This window comes from Hoplias malabaricus, chromosome 3 (assembly GCF_029633855.1).
Source record: "Hoplias malabaricus isolate fHopMal1 chromosome 3, fHopMal1.hap1, whole genome shotgun sequence".
Classification (NCBI taxonomy): Eukaryota; Metazoa; Chordata; class Actinopteri; order Characiformes; family Erythrinidae; genus Hoplias; species Hoplias malabaricus.
In genome coordinates this window covers 55,089,476-55,112,568 of record NC_089802.1, presented here as the reverse complement: position 1 = coordinate 55,112,568, position 23,093 = coordinate 55,089,476, and the positions used below count along the sequence as shown (strand labels likewise).

Genomic DNA, 23,093 nt, shown 5'->3' with positions numbered 1-23,093 from the left:
TATAAGATCCACAGAAGCATCAATTTAACACCAGTACGTTACAGGAAATTTGTTATATTTTTAAGTTAACATGTGCCTAACCACTAAGGTGACTAGGGCTTCAACAGATGTATAACACATGTATGTTGTTATATGCTGTATAATACTACTGGCCACAGGAACCGCTACAAGATTGCATAAAATAGCAGCTAAAACTAGAATGAATTGTTAGTAGCCTGTTGGTGATAAAACTGTTCTGTTCACTGTTAGTTGACCTACATATGCTCACATGCTGTGTATGCTGAAAAGAAGACAGTCTGTCCCACATTTGGTCATTGGCATTCAGCTCCAAAATGATTCACATTACACATTAGTAAAATGGTCAAACTTATGAGAGATTTGAGGCTTGTCCTAGATTCACAACGTGCAAGTTTTATCACAAGGTGTTCAGAGAATGACACTTGTTAAGTAAGGACACAGTTTACTTGAATTATATATTTTGCAACAAATAAACACTGACAAAATGCTACATACATACATATTTCTGGAGGATCGAATTAATCAAAAGTTTCAAAATAATTAATAAAATATTAATTATTTCATGAGGTTGTCAGGCCAAGTAACATGCAACAACCAACACAAGACTACACAATATTCTGAAAAAAAAAAAAAACCTGTCCCCTGAACGTATGCTGTGTTTGAATGGATACATATGTGAATATGCATTATGCTTGCTTACAGGACAGTAGTTCTTTGGCTCAGCCCTGTTTTCTTTATGCATAACACATTTCCATGTTTACCCTGCTCTAATGAACCTGAAATTGAACTCATCTGGCAATTTCCAAGCCCTTCATGAGCAGGTGTTTTAGAGCAGGGGAAACATTAACTTGTGTAGTGAATGGTGGTATAGCACCGGGTTTGAAAGCCACTAGGCTAAGCTAGACTGAGACATTTTCATCAAATCTACACATACTTCTGCAAATTTAATTTCCAGAAATCGTAGGACAGCCTGTAAAATGCAAATAAAAATAGTGCATGCAAATTCAGCCACTCTTCCATCAAAGAATTGCACAGTTTTATACATTTGTAAATGGACTTTGATCTGTATTTAAACATAACCAGTGTAATATGTAATTTCTTTACATTAATACCTATGTTTTTTGTTAATATATTTAAGTAACAGAATGCAGTGTTAGACTGGTGTGCCTGCATTCAGACCTCTGTATTAGAGACAATCTGTGGTGTGTTATTAAGTACAAAACATGCTTTTTATGCATTTTATGGTTGTAAAATTAGAAATAGAGCACCAAAAGAATCTGCTTTAAAAATGTAATAAATCCATTTAGTTCATGAAATATAATTAATTCCGTATGATTTGGAACATTTTGCATACATCAAATTTGAAATGAGTTTACAAATGTAAATTTGTAAATTGTTTTATTTATGACAATTTTAATACAGGTCAAAAAGAATACCCATGTCTGTGTGTTCTGTTCTTATTTGCATTTCAGACACATTTAATTTAAATTAGCATTTCCAGGTTGCCAACATTTACATTTTTTTGGTAACTGAACTGATGTCTGTATAAATAAACTATTCTACATTTACTATTTGGAAGGAGAAAAGTTTTAACTACACGTGCAGGGGCACAATGATGGGTTCAGTTATAATCTATACAAGTGCAAACTAGCTTCACAGTTCTACAATGCATATTCAGTTCATTATTCAGTAAACCCAGGGACATTTTTGATATGTGTAACAGCAAAGGTCTGCTCTAACATTTCCATAGGATTTACAAACAAGCAAAACAACACAGAGATTCATTCTTAAACAGATTTCCGCTGACAGTACATCTGTGTTCTGTTCAGAAGCTCCTGGTAGAACTTTGATCGCAGAAACCGAGGGTAGGAATCTTTCTCCATTAGGCTGTACACTTTTGCTTGGATCTCATTAAGACTGGAGGAGGTCGGCTCCAGAAGCTTCTGTTTGGTTTCTTGCCTGGTCCTATAGTCTATATTCACCTTTATTGGAGGTAACAAAACAAGTACAGTTGAAATTAGCCTCTGTCAGGAATTATGAAAAATTGACTGTCTCTGAAAAAAAATGTTTCTTATCTTCAGTAAATACTTTACCACAACAAATCTACCTAAACAAATCTACAAAATATAAATATAACAAAAACATAGTCACTGTTACTGTTGCTAAAATTGACTTTACATACCTCTCTAGGTGCTTGAACCTCAATAAATTCCTTGAAGATCTTGTTGGCTTTAGACACCAGCTTTGTAGGTGATTTGATCTTTTTGTAGTCTTCACATGCTAACCAGAACTCAATGTTCTCATCACTGAACTCTGTTTTGAGGAACGCTCTGAAAGCTGCCAGGCCATCTGCCAAACAAACAGGGACATCATTAAGAGTATAAAGAAATATGAAAATTAAATCTAGAGGTCTTAAATATTTGAATGCGCCTGAAAAGAACGCCTGAAAACTCCATCACTGATCAAAGATTATACGTTTGCCTTTGGACCAGATTTAACTGGTTACAGGAAATGCTCACAAGGGCACAACTGTTGTTGTTCTCATTTGTCTGTGCGATATCTGTGACAGCATGTCAGAAGATCATGTTTTGCCTCTCGATTTTTCTGGGGGTTTGTTATTTCCTCCTCAAGTGTCTGTACGCAGGAGGTTGTTTGTTTAGTCCCTATACCCAGCATGTGATTGGCTCATTATTTCCCATTATTTAGGGGAGTGCTAAACCAGCATTAATCGGCCATAAATTTGTATTTGTTCTTTTGGAATCAGCATGTGTCTGACAATCACTAATCTTATGTGAAATATAAATAATTTAAGCAAATATTTTGACCATTTATCAGCATTTATTGCACAGTATGAAAGGTTTTCCTGGTCATAAACATGCAAACCAATGCAACAATAATGTGTGTTATGGATCATACACCATCTATAGTCTGTTCTCTGAAGTATGCATCATTGTCACTTTATATACATTTTCAAGCACCCAAAATATGTTGGATGCCTTTTTTTTAGGACAAAGGCATACATCTTATGCTCTGGGGCTTGTGTGTAAAGAGCACTTTGTTGAGATGCAATTGAAGCTTGTACAAATGGCTGGTAAATGTAATTATAGTGCTGTTCAGAAAATTCAATAAAAGGACGATCAAGAGGTGAGAACAGCTGCATCGTGTCCCCTGGCTTGCAGAGGAACAAATAGTTCAGTTTGCTTCATAGACACTAAAGACAGGTCCACAAATGAAACTGTGACTTCTTTGCTTATATCTGCATTACCAAAAGTAATAAAAGTACAGGAAATAGGGACTTGACATTTGTGGACACTCAGCAGTCAATCAGTCATAGGCATAAACGCTGGAGGATATGCAAGCCTTGTGGATGTGGACATGTTTAAAACAAAATGATGAGTGTTTTATGTGCAGTTTGCATAGCTGGTGTTTTATTCTGTAGAGGCACAGCAGTATAGTGTGTGTGCTCATGGCAGCAAATAATGCATGGTAGCACAGATTGTAACAGATCTTCTTTATGCAGTACAACATGTTTAAGGAGAATGATTTTGATGAACTTTTTCTAATGATAGCATTATGAGAATATGAACTATCAGAGCAGTTTATTAAATTATTTTTAGAATACTTTATTGTAGAGAAATTACATTTTAATATTGATAATATAATGACTGACACTCTCATATTATCTGACCTTTTGCCACACTAATGTATGCAGGTTCCATTGTCTTGCTGAAAGCTGTAACAGGGCTAACCATATCTTAATCCTGTTTTAGAGAGTTTCGAATTTGTCTGTTAATGTGATCTTGATTTCCTCTTTACTGCACAGCAAGAGGCTATTTGTGTTTTTTCTAAAGTGTTAACGAGCTGCGAGCACCAGGAAAAGGACAGAGACATGCTGTTCTAATTGATGCTGGAGACGGATTGAGCAAATTACATCTGTCATTTTCAACCTGATTGACAGAGGAGATTGCCACCAAATCTGAGTCAGTGTGAAATGAAAAATCCTCTACATCAATATAGTGACTGATTTTATATAAAGAGTGAAACAGCCTTGGAGCAAACTAAGCAGACCGTAAGCTAGCTAGCATGTTTTATATCACTCTGAATGAAAGACATTTCTATTTCTGTATGGAATGAAGAGCAGTACAAAAGTGATTGCAGACACATCTGGATCATCTTTAGATATAAATTTGGAAACTGTATTCACCCACTCACTCATGTAGTGTAGGGTTGAAGTCTGAGAATATCTCAAGTATTTCTTTAAATATCACACATAATTGTTTAACACATCTTTTGTAATTAATTGTCATTCATTTGAGTTAAAAGATGTTCTTTTAAAACAAGGTATAATTAGTGGGAGGGATTATACAGAATGTTTTAAGAAATTGAAGGTTTTGTTACACCAGTAATAAATGCATTCATACAGAGATCTATTTTTGATTTTATTGCAAATTATTGCTATTTTTGAGAGGTATTTGGCGTAACTTACACTTGTTTGACAGAAGAACATCGAATGAATCTGCCCATTTAGTCACTTCATCTGTGGACAGTCTGAACAAATAGAAAAACATGAAACCATGGTAGAGTACAATTGTCATGACTTTATTAATTCAGCTTTCTATTACTTATCATTACTTACTTCAGGTATCTTGTGGACCTGTCTGGTCCAGGAGGCAGAAATTCAGAGAAGTCGCTGCATGAGTCAGATTTATTGGACAGACATCCAAGTCTGGTTTTCATGGTTCTGGATCTGGAAAAATGAAATGAAGTCATGTATAAACACATCGCTGAGCATCACAGGAGACTGCACTAGAGGAAATAGAAATATATAGATAAATTACTAACACATATCTCATCCAAGCAGTGTTAATTAGCAAATCTCTATATTTTCATACATCTGAAATCCAAGGGAATAAATTATACTTTGTAGAATATATTGGATGACAGGTTAGATGGCGTACAGCAATGAAGTTTGCTTGCTATTGACTTTGTTAAAACTTACACATTTACAGAACATTTATTGGGACCTGAATTAAAAAGTTATTACACAATCATATAAAGGCAGATTTATATGTTTGTGCTGACTCCACACAGAGCCTATGCCGTAGGCTACGCAGGAGTCCTATGCCTTTGTGAGCGTTTACACTTCTGCATTGGTGTCTGTGCCACTTTGATTTACAGAAACACAACACAAGGGCTAAATCTTAAACATATTCTGCTACACTATGTAGTACACAGTGCAGTGGTGAAGTAGAATTAGTAGATTTTATAAATCTTTGCATTTGTTATAAATTTAGGGAGTAGGTCGTTGTTTAGGACAGAGAATAGTTTACATGTGCCAGGAAAGGAACAAATACAAAGCCAGATTTCTGATGAGTTGTGCTAACCTGTCAAAATGTGCTGCTGTGCAAATGTGCATATGCTCAGACCCAAGATTTGTAATGTTTTCAAGTGTTTTATGTTATTCTCCAGTGCATTACACAATCTTAGTTTACTGTTATTTGCTTGAGTGTTCCAAATTTCATGTAAAACCCCCCCAAAAAACTATTAAACCAGGCCTTATCACTGTAATAATCTTGTAATTTTTAAATTATATATATATATATACACACACACACACTGTCTTCACCTTGGTTATTTAATTTTAAACTAAATATTAATCAAAGTAGCTTCTTGGGTTGGATAGTATTATGGTGTTTTGAAGATGACCTCCAAAACCACTAGGCTTAGAAAGATGTCCTGGGCAAAAAGTACTAAGGACAGAAAAAATTGATTCATTCATTCATTCATTATCTGTAACCGCTTATCCAATTCAGGGTTGCAGTGGGGCCAGAGCCTACCTGGAAACATTGGGCGCAAGGCGGGGAATACACCCTGGAGGGGGCACCAGTCCCTCACAGGGCAACACAGACACACACACACATTCACACCTACGGACACTTTGGAGTACAGAAAAAAATTAAGTTTTTAAAGGCTTTTATAATGATTCTTCACCTTCAGATATATACAGTTGTATAATAGGTGGATGTGTATGGAGCTAAATCAATGACATAGACAATGACAAGTATTTGGATGCTCAGACGGAAATGTGTTGGAAGTTGTTTATCATAATCCCGTATTCACATGTGGGGGTGTTTCTGTGACACACAGCTTTCACTTTCTGACTGAAAGTCAGCTCCTCTGTCTGTAACCCACACAAACACACTGGACACAGACTGTGTTACTGCCTTTCTGATGAGTTCAAAGCTTTTCTCTTCAACTTCACAGAAAGAAAGGCGATATCTCCAAACTGTTAACAACACCATAGAGCGAGTAGTTTGATATTTTTAATAGACTGTTGATCACTGTTTAATCAATCAGATAATTATAGAAATTTCTACATAAATGCTCTGTTCCTTTATTAAGTATATTATTTCTGGTTAATTAAATGTAAAGGGGCTTGTGTTTAATGATGTTAAGCATTGCATTTAATATTAAACTTTTTCAGCTGCTGCCGTGATCACAAGTTTTCTTGTGTAAATTAATTGAGTGTCATTCATATTTCTCCCATGCATAAACTCTTGCCTCTTTCACATATGAACTCCAGAGAGTTTCTAGAGAAACTCTGGAGTATCAGATCCAGAGATGTCCCTGAGTGGTGGTTTACACATGCAATGCACACTAGGAGATTTTCTGTTCAGACGTGCCCTTACAGCAAGAAATTGAACGAGTGCAGGAGAAACTCTGGAACATTTCCCTCAACACTCTCACATGTGCTGACCCAGACTTCACCCGGAATATTTACTAGGACGTGAGTAGGAAAAAATCTGGGTAAGGTCTGCGACGAATGTTGTGGGTGGTTGTGTTCACTCATACAGCTCCCCTGAGTAAACTCCAGAACGTATCTGGATTACCATGGCTGTGTGAAAGGAGCTTCTGAGTTACTGGCCTGGAGGACATTTTCAAATTCAAGGTGTGTAAATCTCATGAATGGTAAAAACACGCTAAACAAAACAAATAAAACCACCTAAACAAACCCAGAAATATTCCTGAGTTTACCCAAAGGAGCTGTATGTGTGAACACAAATGCTTGTCTTGGACTTTTTACCAATTTTATCCTGCTAGTAGAGAATCCGGGTAAGGTCAGAGTCAGCGCAAGTGAGAACTGAGCTGCTAATGTTTAGGAGTACGTGCCACACACGGCACGTTTCCCTCTATGAGAGCGTGTCTGACACAGAGAATGTCCCGCAGCATTCTGCATGTGTGAAAGGACAACTCAGGAACCTCTCCCAACAGGATACGACTTTCTCTAGAGTTTCTGTGGAGTTTGTATGTGAAATCCTGTAATGTTTCTCAGTAATGTAGAAACAGTCGTTGATTAAAGGTACAAACAATATAAACTGTGCCCTCAGATAGTACAACATTATCTTTTCAAGGTACACTACTTGTACTTTTCCAAGGAAAAGAGGCATATTTTGAATTTAATGTACAAAAAGCATAAAACAGAAATAAACCTTAAAAAATAAAAGTCAAGGCATGGTGTTAATGCAAATGTAAAATACATTACAATTATTATTATATTTATTGTTCAAGTAAAACAGGCTTTTCTTGTTTACATGATTGCTTAGAATGTACATAATTAAAGTCACTGACATGTTTGGATGGTTAATTTCATTAGGGAGTCAAACAGAGGCTCAGTTCAGACAATGTTTTTTGTTTTTTTACAAGGAAATGGTGGATTTAAAAACAAGTTTGGCATATTCACATAAGAGTTAAGTGAATAACAGATATTCACGTAAGCAGTAAGTTAATATGTTAACCCATGAATAAATTTCAGTGGCACATGCATTGTATAGCATGTGACATAGGCACATTTATATATCAAATGTTATAAAGGTAGATGAATGTGAATAATTCCTATATCTGGAGCTGTTTTTATATACAGTGGTGTCTAAGAGTTTGTGTTCATTATTGGGATCAAATACTCTGAGATTTGCAAACAATTTTGGATGAGAATATATGGAAATCTGCCAGTGGAACTGCAAACGTCTTTTGAAAAACAGTTTTATAGCCTTGACAAGAACTGTTTACATTTATTAGATGTCATTTTTAATTTTCAGCACAAGGAAATGTGTGCAAAGGAATACGGAAAGAAAATCCAATTCTTAAGGGGGTAAATTTTATTGCAGCTGAAGAATAAGTGCTTACCCTTGATTTTGATTGCTGACCCCTGGTTGTGTTTCTGTGCTATATTGTCTTTACCTGTGAAAACAATAGGTATTGCCTAAGTTAAAATTGTTCTTAGTAAAAACACTATTTCTTTATTTTCCCAGTTACCCACTCGCCAGATGTCCCTTTCTCCCTTGAATGCAAACAAACAGCTCTGTCATTTTCTCACACACCTTGTTTGTCTTTTGTGTTCGATTGCACCTTTATAACCCCCTCCCTACTACACACACACCCACACACTCTCAGATAGTTCAAAACATCAAACGCACTTCTGGAGCCATCTTACAAAACATTTCCCAGCACAGACAGCTCTCATCTACATAATAACAAGCATGTGTGTGTGCATGTGTGTGAGTGTATAAAAAAAAAAAAAATCCCCCAATATGCCCAGAGCAGTCTTGCCACAGCCAATCAAAATGTCTTTGGTTTTGAAAGGGTGTGGCAAAATTGCTCTTCTGAATATACAGGTGCTGGTCATAAAATTAGAATATCATGAAAAAGTTGATTTATTTCAGTAATTCCATTCAAAAGGTGAAACGTGTATATTATACACATTCATTACACACAAACTGATATATTTCAAGTGTTTATTTCTTTTAATTTGAGGATTATAACTGACATCAAATGAAAACCCCAAATACAGTATCTCAGAATGATCTCTCAGTCTAGTTATGTAGGCTACACAAACATGGGGAAGACTGCTGACTTGACAGTTGTCCAAAAGATGACCATTGACACCTTACACAAGCAGGGCAAGACACAAAAGGTCATTAAAGGGGCGGACTGTTCACAGAGCTCTGTTTCCAAGCACATAAATAGAGAGGCAAAGGGAAGGAAAAGATGTGGTAGAAAAAAGTGTAAAAGCAATAGGGATAATTGCACCTTAGAAAGGATTGTGAAACAAAACCCATTTAAAAATGTGGGGGAGATTCACAAAGAATGGACTGCAGCTGCAGTCAGTGCTTCAAGAACCACCACACAGACGTATGCAAGACATGGGTTTCAGCTGTCGCATTCCTTGTGTGAAGCCACTCTCAAACAAGAGACAGCATCAGAAGCGTCTCGCTTCCAAAAAGGACTGGACTGCTGCTGAATGGTACAAACTTATGTTCTCTGATGAAAGTAAATTTTGCATTTCCTTTAGAAAACAAGGTCCCAGAGTCTGGAGGAAGAGAGGACAGACACAGAATCCATGTGTAAAGTTTTCACAGTCAGTGATGGTTTGGGGTGCCGTGTCATCTGCTGGTGTTGGTCCACTGTGTTTTCTGAGGTCCAAGGTCAACGCAGCCGTCTATCAGGAAGTTTTAGAGCACTTCATGCTTCCTGCTGCTGACCAACATTATGGAGATACAGATTTCATTTTCCAACAGGACAGACCCACTGCCACTATCAGAGCACCCTGGGCTCTCATAACACCTGAGCAGTGCCACAGACTGATTGACTCCATGCCATACTGCATTGCTGCAGTAATTCAGGCAAAAGGAGCCCCAACTAAGTATTTAGTGCTGTACATGCTCATACCTTTCATGTTCATAATTTTCAGTTTGCCAGCATTTCTAAAAATCCTTTTTTTTGTATTGGTCTTAAGTAATATTCAAATTTTCTGAGATACTGAATTTGTGGGTTTCATTAGTTGTCAAATATAATAATCAAATTAAAATAAATACATGCATGAAATATCAGTCTATATACAAGTTTCTCTTTTTCAGTGAAATTACTGAAATAAATCAAATTTTTCATGATATTCTAATTTTATGACCAGCACCTGTAGGTGAAATTGTGGTAGAATAATATACATTGTACATCTTACCATGCTTCTGCTGTCAGAATCCACAAATCTTATTAGTTTCTATTTTAAATGCTTTTTAGGTATTACCATAATATCTTCATTTAATGTTCATTTTCGTTATGTGTAAATGACTGTGCTAAACGAAGTGCCAGCAGTGCAAGTATTTGTGTGATGACAGAGATGAGGCTCATATGGTTTGTGTTAATTTGGTGATTTGGGAAGAGCATAGCACAACATCATTAGTCTGTTTTCTGCATAATTTCAATATTATGCTTCTTGCTAATTCTGTTTCAAAGGTTAAGCGCTTAAAACTGAGCATGAAATGAAATATAACACCTTCAGTTTGGACAGGGCTATAAGCAGTGCTTGTTTGTTATTACATCATTAATAATTAGTTTCCTCTGGTTATCACTTGAAAGTAGCCAGTTTCTAGAGCATGTTGTTAAGTGATTTACTGCATAAATGTGCTTTTACAGTGATTTTACACCTGTGTAAACGTGATAGAGCAATTTTTAACTGATCTAAAACTAATTTCAATTTAGTCCCATTGCGTTTTGGGGATGCAGTGTATATGCTGTATTTCAAAATATACCCAAAGCTAAAGGAAATAACCCTTTAACTGCAGAGATTAATCCTATATAGGCCCTGTTGTCTTCAAAGGAAGCTTTTTTTCTGCATGAATGAAGTACTTGAGGCTGAGGCATCATTCCCTTGCACTCAGGACACGTGCTTTGCTATTTATAAAATCCACTGACAAATCTATCTAGTCAGAGAGAACCCAGTGCATGTACTATTCAGCCATGCGGTAAAAATAAGTCCTTGAGGGGCTACTAAAAAAAGATGCTCTGAGTATTTCGTCCTTATGAAATTCTCATGAGATGGCTCATAAAATTTAAATCTTACTAATGTTTTCCTCCCCGCCCCCCCTTCTTCTTTCTGGATATATTCCACTTGTCAGCAAGTGATTAGTTCAAAATTCTCTTTGATGTGTGCACTGCACATTGCAGTTATTTTGCTGCCTGAGGACGCTTAATCTCTGATTTTGCAAAATGCAAATTTCTTGTGGATTGTCCTAGATTTCCATTTTATTTTGAGGCATTCCTTTTCTGTAGTTTGAGGCAACACCTCAAGCTCCATCATACACATTCCTCCCAGCAGATCAGTCTCATGTGCAGATAATATTAAATATTCTGCTAAATATTGTACAAGGGGCAAAAATCTTTAAATAAATGTTGTATCTTGTGGCATGAGGAGATTGCACTTGTTTTTATGCATGTACTAGTATAAAATCAGACCTTCTTCCCATGAGACAGATAGCTTGGTATAACATGGAAACAATGATATGGTTTACAAATATACCATTCACTTATCCAATCCATGAGGTGTATGTATATATATGTGTGTGTGTGTGTGTGTGTGTGTGTGTGTGTATATGCTTGCTCGCCTAATGCCGCTTAACCCGAACCATTTACACTGTTTTCAAGAAAAAGTCACAACGTAGGGCAGCCATTCCAGAGGGAACTTTACATATATCAGTTCTAAAGAATAGAGAGAGGATGAATTATGATGATACAATATTTAAATATTATTCTGTCAAACTAGGAAGGTGGTTCTTCAGAGAAAATAGCCTTAAAAAGCACAAGGCAAATATAGGACCAGGGTCTGATTCATCATACCGAACTGAAGCTGTTTTCCTTTGCTAATTATGACTCAGTGCAGAGGAGTAGTTTTAATGCAACCAAAAACAGGCATTAAAAACAATAAAAATTTGTGCTGTTTCTATATAAAGTCTAGGGTGGCACGGTGGCGCAGCAGGTAGTGTCGCAGTCACACAGCTCCAGGGGCCTGGAGGATATGGGTTCGATTCCCACTCCGGGTGACTGTCTGTGAGGAGTTGGTATGTTCTCCCCGTGTCCGCGTGGGTTTCCTCCGGGTGCTCTGTTTTCCTCCCACAGTCCAAAAACACACATTGGTAGGTGGATTGGCAACTCAAGTGTCTGTAGGTGTGAGTGTGTGAGTGAATGTGTGTGTGTCTGTGTTGCCCTGTGAAGGACTGGCACCCCCTCTAGGGTGTGTTCCTGCCTTGCCCCCAATGATTCCAGGTAGGTTGAACTTGAACTAGGCTCTGGACCCACTGCGACCCTGAACTGGATAAGCGGTTACAGATAATGAATGAATGAATATATAAAGTCTACAACTTTGTTTACTTGAAAGCCCAAAAAAGATCATCAGTGATGATAAAATTATGCTTGATGCATGTGAATCTGCAGGATAGTTCAAGGGATCCCTCACAGCTAAATCATTTCATGAGGAGGACCTCATATTCCCTCAGCTAGTGTGCCCCATTACAGTGCATTACGCTGGCTTCCGGTGTGATTGCATCCTGCCCAGCTTCTACTGCCCACTCTTAATGTGTCATGCCATCTGATCTCTTTCACATGCTCAGGCTATTTATGAAATCTCTCCTAGCTGCTCGGCTGAAGGGCGACCTCAAGATTCATTTGTGGGGATGCTATTTGTTTCCAGATTCTGAACAAGTCATCACAGTGCAGAGATTAACTGGACACAGCAGTTAACAAAACTTTGTCTTCACTGAATGAACAACCTTAATAATGAAAAGAGGTTAAAACAGTACTGTGGCTAGATGTGTTAAAAACTGGCCTTTATATGATAAATTGGGTTTTAGTTATGCACAGTGTTACGTTTTACAATGCCTTTGTCATATTACATGTTTTTTTTTTGTTATATTGTTATGGATATTTGTGATAGCCAACATTTCCTGTTCACGAGGTATAATACTGTCTGAAATATATCAGTAATTATTGTATGTTGTATTATACAATATATTTTCAGTCATTATAATATATTCTACAGAGCAGCTAGTTCTGACCCCATAATTTGATCTGACACTTTCCAGTGTTAGCGGATGTTTACTTATGCATCTGTGTGAAGCACAGACAATCTGATGTTTCTAACTGGTTTATCATGGCATTAGTGCATTCGATGAAGATCCTGTCTGACTTCATTATGACTTGGCATACAGGAAATATGACGTGGGCAGGAATTTGTCACAGTCTGCTTCTCAACCAAAGAAAGTCAGTCACACATCTACAGTTTGATTTGCTTGATTCTAAATGTAATTTTAGGGATTTAAACTGGATATAGCTTCTAATCACTGTAAGATAAAATGTATCTAGTAAGGTAAACGTGCCCTCAGAACTGGTTTTAAAACAGTGGTTTTAATATATAATTCTGTACTATAAATATAATGCATTTCCTTTTCCAGAAATAAAAGTGAATGTTGGTAAGTTTTCATTATAAAAAGCATGGATTTTAAATGGGAGGTATGCAATTTGATATATTAATGCATTTCTGTTTGCTAGCTAGGTTCTGAATACCCCTAAGGATGTCCCAGTGACTGAGAAAAGGTACCATCACAGTGTTTGTTTTTCTGGAAGTGCTTTTGAATATCTTTTATGAATAGTGCCTTCCTATTGTTGCTGTAATGCTATTTCCCAACACAGAACATTTTAAAATGTCTTCAGAAGGTTTTACCGAACAGTATCAGTCAGATAACAAAAATCCATTCTTAAATGTAAAGCAGCTAACAAGACATTTCTTAGTTTAATTTTGCAAATGTAGATATTCGAAATCGTGCTCAAGGCCTTTAAACAACTTGCCATGTGTGTAGAGAACACAAAGGTCATAATCACTGGGTCCATGAGTTCTCTCACCTCAGCCCTTCTATTAGTCAGGTGCAGAAGGCCTGAGAGCCAGTGCTTGCATTCACAGACTTTTTCACACTTTGTCATGACAGGAGCAGGGCAAGGCTGGGTCACGGCCCTCCTAAGGTTGCTGTTCACTCTATTTTTGGCACAGCCCTTTCTTCATGATGCCCACCTATGAAACATGATGGCCCCTGCCACTTCACATCACATTTTGCTCAATAGAAACGTAGCAGCAGAGGTCAGTTGTGCTATATTTAGACCATATGAAGCATCGAATTGTCCTTGTCTTTGTCATGACGAGTTTTTGTTCTTGTTTCTGTGTTACAAAGTGTCTAGTTAGAAATGACTAGAGGCAAAGGGTCATTTTCTTGAAATGCAGTACAAATTGAAAGTGATCGGACAGTGACACATTTTTTCTCTTTGTTCTGTACTTAATTATACTTGAAATTAAGTGAAACAATTATTATGCCTTTAATGTATAGAGGTATATAAAGTCAACTTAACCTTGAAGGTATTCACTTCCTTATTGGGCAGACCATAGTCTTTCATTGCCAGTTCTCTAGGGAGAGAGAACCAGTGGTCAAGAACTGCCTACTACTGCAGGAAAAGAACTTTGACTGACACGCCAAAGGACCAATCACATATCTGCTTTTTTGGCATGACATGTAGGAGGAGGCAGATAGCCAAGGTTTCAGACTTTGTCAAGTTGTGATTGGAGTATCTGAGGCTGAGACAACGCAGATAATACAAGTCAAACTAATTCTACTTTATTTAAAAAGCACATTTAAATTGTTTTCCACAAAGCTGTACAAGAAATCTATTCTTTTAGATGACTTCTTTTGCTTATTTAAGTGTGTCATTGGTAATCTAGGGCTAGAATTTGGCACACTCACCACCACCACAGCCAGGGTTCAGTTCCCGGTCAGGGAATGCACCATTTCTAGTGCAGCTATACCCCTGAAGGTTTAAGATCCAGGCATGGGACCAAATAGTCCCTGGTTCGGTGCCCAGGATGACTGCTGAAGTGTCTGCCCACTGCTCTGGTTGTGTGTTACTGCCTCTAATCACTTGTGTGTGTGTGTTCACTGCCATGAATAAGCTTAATGTAGAATCCAGATTTTATTGTACTATCCTGGAATGACATTTAAAGCATGTTTTGTGTTTAGTAAAAAACACATTAAATGGATTTCTGGACTTAATTCTGGACGTAACAAGTGTACAAACGTAACGTTGAAGTGTTTTCTTTAGTTTTAAACCATTCCCCATAAATGTTTGAGAAAACTGCTGAAATTACTACTGTATTGATGTTCATAAATCATAAATTCCTCAGTGACGTGTTACTGTCACTGCCCAGAAGGGTGTTGTATATAGCAGAACACAACTCACTAGACAGGAAAGTTTATGTAAACAAATTAATATAGTGTTTGTTATAATGTGTGTAAATAAGGATTAGTTGCTGTTGTTTGATCATACTGAATTACTTTTCACACTATGCCCACTTCCTGTTCAGAACGTTACACTGTAGAAAAAAAAAATAATAAAAAACATCAGAACCACATGGTGCTGTTAAAAAGGAGCCATTGTGGGGATCTTGAGGTTGGGTGAATAACTTGGATCTTAAAACTCTATAATTGCTTTAGCAGTATGATTTGGGTCATTGTCTTGGTGCAAAGTGAAGCACCATCTGCTGAGTTTTCAGGCATTTTGTTTGGTCTGAGGATTTAATGTGCTTTAGGAATTATTCTGCAGCTGTTGAAAATTATATTTCAAAAATACAACAGGCAAGTTAATGTGGCAGTTGTTAAAGCAGTCCATTCAAATGTTTTCATACATAATGTGATTTACTGTGCTTACTGAACAGTTACATTTCTCTATAATTTTCGCTTTCTGCAACTTTGAGTCTGTTTTTCAGAGCTCAACAAATATTTAAACAGATTTTATAAAATTACATTCACTTTAGACCTTCAGACATGGGGTCATCATAAATTGCTTAAACTCTCTTTTGCTTATATTCTTCTATAATGGCCTGCATCAAACGCTAATGAATCTAACATTGTGCTTGCTGTGGCAATGCTTGTTTCATGTTGCCAGTTTAAAAGGCTATATTTTAATGCCTTGTTTGTGGTGAGTGTTTTTTATCCTTGTCAGAGTGATGTGAAGAAAATAATCTTAAAGCATTCTAGTTACAAGTAATATTAATGTTCAGTTCTATACCAATAACTGATCATTGTTAGTTGTGTAGCACAAAACCAATATAATTGAAAGGTTTTATTTTTCTCATTTGTTGAAGCATGTAATAAGGGGGAAGCAGAGCCTTAAGTTACCACCTATGGCACCAGGGTCCTGGGATTGTGGGTTCGAGCCCTGTCTCTGGTGCCTGTGAGGAGTTTAGTGTGTTCTCCACGTGGGTTTCCTCCAGAGTCCAAAAACACACACAAGTGGATTGGTTACTCAAACGTGTCCCTAGGTATGAGGGAATATGTTCCTGCGTTGTGCGCAGTGATTCCGGGTAGACAATGAATGTTACAGACAATGAATGAATTAATTTATATTTGAGTTTGCGATATAATTTTAATTACAAAAAAATGCATTTCTTCTATTCATATAAGGATAACTTAAAATTGGGTACAGCAATGAATTTGTAATTAGGAAAATGTATGTATTTCTCCAAATTTGATCTCTACTGTCTGGTCCAGAATTTGAGCAGAGATCCTTAGATTCATGGGATGTGTCAGCTTAGCCCCGTGTCATCTTAGCCTAAAACTTTCTTCTTAATCCTGTAACATAGATGATCTTAACATTTAAACATTTACTATTTTTTCCCCATCCATTTTAATCATAGCCTACTTACACTGATACCTCGTTGATCATCACCTTAAGAGATAACAACAACAGACCCCAGATGTAAAAGCCACATCTGGAATCAACTCTGGTCTGTTAGTTAGCGCACTTATGCATGAATTAATAATGTAATGACACAGCTGGGTATGAAACAACTGAGCAGCAAATCTAATTATTTATGGTTCCCTGGTGTTTAATATGGATATAAAGGGACATAATTCCTGTATGCTTCACGCAATGTAAATACAGGTATTTTCAACATATAATTCAAGATTATTTTCCTAGAAACTCAGAGTTGGTGAGAACAAAAATTGTGGCACTGCTTACAGATACATTGCCAGAATACATTGTTTTAAAATTCATTATTAAGAATCCATGATGTGTTAACTCACTTAAACCTTTATTTAACTGACAAATGTACAGAGAATATTTTTTAAATATTTTCATAGACTAACTTTTTCAATGACCAACAAGTTGTATGGAAATATTGATTCATTTGATGTTTGCAACAGTTATGGCAGGGGCAATATAAGAGTGAAAGGTTTATATTAAAAAGAATATTGAACTAGCACTGTTTTTAACATCATGCCACAATAAGTAATTAGAAAATTAGCATCAACCAAAAGCTTAGGTTTTCCAAGTAAAGATTTGATGTGGCTCACCACATTTTGTCAAACCTTGTGAAAACATTTTCACAATAAATAATAAAAAAAACCACTCTTTACACAATAATCTACTTGTAAATAATCTATTGATCATTATTGTGAAAAAATTGAGGAAATGTGAAGAAATTGAAGTCTTAGTAGGGCAGGGGCAGAAACCACTGTCCTGTGCATGGCCATTCGATGCCACCTATGGCACTGCATGAGAACCCATCATGCTATTGTTAAATGGCTGCTGCATCAAGATATGCAACGTGTTTTTTTTTTTTTTTGTAATGAATAGGTCCGTTCTATTCGGAAGCACTGTGGAGTATTCTGGGCCCAAGCTTATCTCAGTTGGTGCAAAAGAATGGAAATGTGTGGTGGTCAGTGATGTGGAGGGTCTATCAGTACTCATGGGATATGGTGTGACATTGATGAGGAGGCATATAATGACATTTAAGAGAGGCATATGCCTTCTTCGTGAGAAGTCCATAATTAATTCAGTAATAGTATGCCAGGCCACGTTGTGCACGTAGTGTGGCTTCATAGACAATGTTTGTGTACTGGAGTGGCCAGTTTATTTATGTTTACAAAATAGAATTATGTTGGTCAGTAAAAACATCAGAGATATTTTCTTTGGTCTTTTGTCAGTTAAATAAATGTTACAATTAATAAAAAAAAATATCTGATTCTTGTTTTGCATTTTACATCCAACTTTTCTGGAAACTGGGCTATGTTTTAGCCCCCCCCCCATTGCTATTTTTATAACACAAACAAAATCCCCCATATGCCTTGTTCTGTGCAGTATTGCGTTTGCCAGTGCTGAAAACATCCTTTCCATTTATGTATCTAATCTGATCAAACAGATTGTCCTAGTATTGTTGCATTGCTTGAGGAGAGTTTGTGCTAGTGTGGTGGCCCTGCTGGTGTGATACAGTATGTGGATGCCCGGGGCCCAGATTCATCCAGCCCAATGAATTGCCCTTGTTCTTTTCAAGATCAAATGCCACAATTAATTTCAAATATTCAATCAGTTAGTGCACTCATGTTTCAGCTGAAATATTTAACCATTGAATTGGCAAATAAAATAGTACTGCATTATATTTTTGGCTGTGAATGAACTGTATGCTTTGATGTAACCAGTCTCACAACAAACAATTCAATTATAATAATCAGAGTACACTTGTGGTCAAATGCAATACATTAGCAATAATCTGTATTCACTTATGATAACACAAAAGATACACTATAATAATCATTATACATTTATTATCACACAAAAAAGACATTTCATTATGATTATGAATCAATTTAGCCTTATGCAATTCAGGAGGGATTATTCCAAACATGCCTGTCACAGCAGATCTCAGAAGTAAAAACCCTCTTGCACCATGTTTTGTAATCACATTATGTAATATGAGTGCATTCAAATTTTACTTCAAATGAAGGGAGGGGCAGTTTTTGTGTCTGCAGAAAATAAAGGGTCCCCCCAAACAGGCTAAAAAAAATGCTGTGGGGGACATGAGTGGGTGCTTCAAAGTCTTTTCTCATCTCTGTCACTTCCTCTTACTGACATTTACTAGCCCTCAAAGCAAATCATGGAGATGTGCATTTGATATTGGATAACCATATCACGTGCAAACTTTCATGCATATCAATTTACAAAATACATTTTGTATTTACCTCTGGAAACATCGTAAACATGTTCCTCATAACCACTCATTAATTTCAGTCAAGTTAATTAAGCTTTGACAGGTACCATTCATTTAGTCACTAATAAGTTCAATGGAAAAGAACATAATCTTTCCCTCTCTTTCTCTCTTAACATGCTCTTGCTGTCTTGGCAACAACAGGCACATCAGATGTTGGTTGAGATGAGAGCTAGGCAGATGGTGTGTCTTGATAAACAACAGAGAAAGACAAAACCAATGAGGAGCAGCTACTCCCTTGCAGTAGCTAGTCCGGGGTATGAATATGGAGATCTTACCTTAGCCGTGTTGCTGGTCTGCAGGGTTTGGTGTTTCTTTCTGAATCCGGATGGACTTGCCTCTATCCTGGCTTTCTAGGGCTGCGGAGGCAATGCTTCTGCTCTAGCGTGCTATCTACAGTTGCCCACATATAGCAACTAGCACGCGGTGTGTTCATCGGTGTGAAAGTGTGGGGGAGCGTGGAGCAGGGAGAGGAGGGGGAAAGAGAGAGAGAGAGAGAGATGAGAGGAATGAGAGAGCAAGAGGCTTTGGGGAAATGCCAGTGTTTGTAGAAATTCAAATGGCAATGTCTTTCTGCTTTGTTTCTTGTAAAGTATTAAAAATATAAAAGACAATTGGCAGTTCTTTGGACAGATGCTATATAAAAACTCTTCCATTAAGACTTTGCCAATAGATGTTGTTTTTGTTAATATGATGGGAGAGATTTGGACACCAAAATTTCCAGATTAGAATAATCAAAAATGGGTTGAACTTTTTTTTTCCTGAAAAAAAAAATGCCTGCAGCAAAATGTCAGAGTCAATGAAAATCATTGTCATTGATTTCTTTCCATGTCTCTTACTTGTTGCTTTAATGCTCCTGTGAGGAGGATCTGTGTGGAGGTTTTCGAATAGTTCAATTAACAGTGAAAATATCAGCTGCCCACAGCCATTATACAGTTTCTACAAGAGACATTAGACAAGCTGATTACAATATCTTTTTCTGCCAGTTGTCAAGAGGATGCAGTACCCAAGAACAACTCAAACAGGTTTGATAGAATCATTTGAAACATGAAGGTCAATTTTTTTTATTAATTCAATTTATTTATTTATTTATTATTTATTTATTTATTTTTTGTCAAGACCTTTCAATTTTAGAAACTTGTCAATATTGTCACAATTTTTAGTACTGGCACTCATTCATCAAAGCTACGTAGAGGGCCAGATCTTAAAACGACCAAATGAAAATTTCATCCATCCTTATGGTATTCATTCATTGCAATTTTACATTATAATCAAACTAAAAAAAAATAACCCATAATTATGAATATTACTACACCGATATCCACATATATGCTTAATCTCTTTGCTTGTCTATGAGTGTCTTTCTCTGATTCTTCTTCAAACAGAGGTTTAAGTAAAATCAAAAAGTGAATATGAATCTGAAGCCTCAGAACACACCTTGTTTTTTATTATTGTTTTATTTTTTAATTTAAATGATAATACATTTATTTATTTGTTTATTTATTCATTTTATCTTTACTTAGACTGGGATCAGTTTTACATGGGAAGGTGGGATAATGTGATTGATTCGTGATTCCACCATATAGTTGGAGCCTTTTTTTTTTTTTTTTGTAGCCAATTATAAGCTTCTTGCGCTTCTCAGCTGAAATTTTCTCCTACTCGTCATTTGCAGTTTGTTCAAGCTCTTGAATGTTTGCAGGGTTCTTTTCCGCAGTGGCAGATTTAAGCTCACCCCAAAGATTTTCAATGGGATTAATATCAGGACTCTTCAACTCAAACCAAATTTTCTTGCACTGGGTAGGGCATTTCGCTCTAAAATCTCTTTCTAAATCTCTAATTTCATGATTTCCTGTATCATCTGTTCACAGAACATTTTCTCAGAAGGATTGTGGTTTGTCCAGGTACTCTTTGATTGAGATGAGTTGTCTTTTTTCAGCAATTGTCCCTTCTTTGGCCTTTTTGCCCATAAAGGTCTGCTTTTTTAGTGTGCATCATATGTTACTTGTTAAAACCATGAACTCAGACTGTTATAGGTTGGCCGTCAGATCTGTGGATGTTTGACATGGTGTTTCCACCATTTCTACCAACCTTCGAAGACATCTCTCAATTTTCCTCTTCCGTCCACATTCAGGGAGGTTCTTGACAGTTCCATGCTTAACAAACAACTTAACTTTGCGCAATGTTGAAACAGGGATAACAAGGTCTTTGGAGATGACCTTACACCCTGATGCCTCAGACAGCTCTATTGTGACAAAGAAACAGAGAATAACATGTAGCTTTTAGTCATCATTTGCTGGGTAATTCATGTCACATAGGCACTGACAATTTATCACAGGTGATTCTCATTTGTGATTTAGCACAGGTGAGTGAAAATGTGTGCTAATACCACAAGTGCCACATCAAACTTTAGATTTTTCTATTTTTGCCCTCCCATTCTTTGTTTATTCATTTGTTTAATTAAAATGTTGTTTATCATTTTTAGTGATCATTATCACTATTTTAAGTACATTAATACAGCTCTTGCACAAAAATGAATCAGAACGTTAATGTGAATGAAACAGACAAAATACAAATCTACATTTAAAATAAAAAGTATGTCAAATGTTCTTCTGCAAACATTTGAGCTTTGACAGCTTGTGCTAAATATCACTTCAAGCAGTAAGTTACTGGAAGACTCAATAACACGCGAGTTAGCTTGTCAGCTAATCTGACTTGATGCAGGCCTTTGGACTGAGAGTTTGTTTAATCGCCTAGCAACAGGACGGTTGTTTGCCTCTGAGCTGTGCGTTAGCCGCAGCGTGGGAGCAGTGATATTTCAGACATTGATTTTGTCCTTGCTGGATGTAGTAGAGTGAGAGAAATGCTGTTAACGTCAAAATCATTGCGATGTTGTTTTGAGGGTGTGCAGCACACACCTACCTGTGTGGTTTCATAGCACAGTGTTGTTTTTCTGGCATTGAATGGCTTACTTATTACCTTCCTGAAAATCAACGTAAGCCAATAGTTTTAAGAGCACTAGTGTCTGAGCATCCTACGTCTTTATAGGTGCAGGGCTTGTGAGAATGACGAAGGGTGATGTTTCTACAAAAATCCAGTGATATGAGATGACTACCACCATGGATTTCCAAGGCCTGGCTCTGAAAGGCTATGCGTATGTGAACCAGCCTCAGCCTTTCACTCCTGACTCTGCTAGGTCCTCAGAGAATGACTAATGGACGAGGAAAATTCCCCTGTGGCTGAATTACCCAGGTTTGCGCCTTTATGAAGCATCTGAAACTGAGTCACACGCAAAGAGTAATAAGCTTGCTAACGTGCTCTCTCTCTCAGCGCAGGGTTACACGTGCTATTCCACTGCTGCTGTGGCACAAGTTTTCTAGCTCACATGGCAGCCCTCTCACTGTGTGGGAAGATGCAATGCCCTGACTTTATATTAACTTTTTATTGTGCCAGTGATGATGTGTTGAACAGGGACAGAATGAGATGCACTGATTCAGGGTAAGTGTCGGACAACTGCAGTGTTTATCATTTTACCCCTTTTTTTAATGCACTTGATCCCAACATCATCAGAGTTCACAGAGCTAAAAGTGAGAAAACTCTTTTCGGTCCTCTAATTATTTTCTAGATATTGTCATTAATCTAAAATCTCATACAAATTTTAATTCAAAGTTTGGCTGCGAAATAAAATTTTTAAAGGAGCATTAGAACTTCTCACCAAGGCATAATTGAACAGAGGGAGTCTCCTGTTTTACAAAAAGTGTTTTGCAACAGTTTTATGAAATTGAAAAAAAAACCAAAAAAAAAAAAAACCCAGTTGTATACTTTGTACACCACATGGAAATGTCTGTTTATCATATAAGGAAGAAAAATGATAATGAACATGTCATAATCTACAGGGAAAAACATAAAAGTATTACTCCACCAATCAGGACATTGTTATTTTGGGCACAGTTTGAGATCAGTTTGAGCCTTTTGAGTATTCTGAGTTGTTTGAGTTTTGAGACACAGTTGCTTCTCTGTTTCCCATTTCTGGGAGCTTTCTAGGTGACAGGATGGAAACACATTATTTTAGTTTTTACTTCAAACTTTTGAATGACTTGTGAGAATTGTGTTGTTAGTGTTTGATTTGATATTACTCTGTATAACTCTAAAATCCTGTTTA

At 36.8% G+C, this 23,093-nt stretch overlaps 1 protein-coding gene across 2 annotated transcripts; it reads right to left on the bottom strand.

The window, feature by feature from the left end:
• Window positions 1-459: 459 nt before the first annotated feature.
• rgs8 (regulator of G protein signaling 8) lies at window positions 460-19,359 on the bottom strand. Of its 2 annotated transcripts, XM_066664493.1 has the most exons (6): window positions 19,213-19,359; window positions 8,203-8,256; window positions 4,655-4,765; window positions 4,505-4,566; window positions 2,201-2,367; window positions 460-2,000 (listed from the first exon to the last, which is right to left on the bottom strand). In XM_066664493.1, the coding sequence occupies exons 3-6, from the start codon at window positions 4,753-4,755 to the stop codon at window positions 1,806-1,808; spliced, it is 525 nt and encodes a 174-aa protein (XP_066520590.1). In that variant the 5' UTR covers window positions 4,756-4,765; window positions 8,203-8,256; window positions 19,213-19,359; the 3' UTR covers window positions 460-1,805. The 2 variants fall into 2 exon arrangements, with proteins under 2 accessions (XP_066520590.1, XP_066520589.1); XM_066664492.1 differs by lacking the exon at window positions 8,203-8,256.
• Window positions 19,360-23,093: the final 3,734 nt, after the last annotated feature.

Coding starts and splice junctions, on each gene's coding strand:
- rgs8 (XM_066664493.1), bottom strand. CDS start 4,755: ATGAAAACCAGACTTGGATGTCTGTCCAATAAATCTGACTCATGCAGC. Junction 4,567..4,654: donor AGGTCCACAAGATACCTGAA/GTAAGTAATGAT, acceptor CTATTTGTTCAG/ACTGTCCACAGATGAAGTGA. Junction 2,001..2,200: donor AGGTTCAAGCACCTAGAGAG/GTATGTAAAGTC, acceptor CCTCCAATAAAG/GTGAATATAGACTATAGGAC.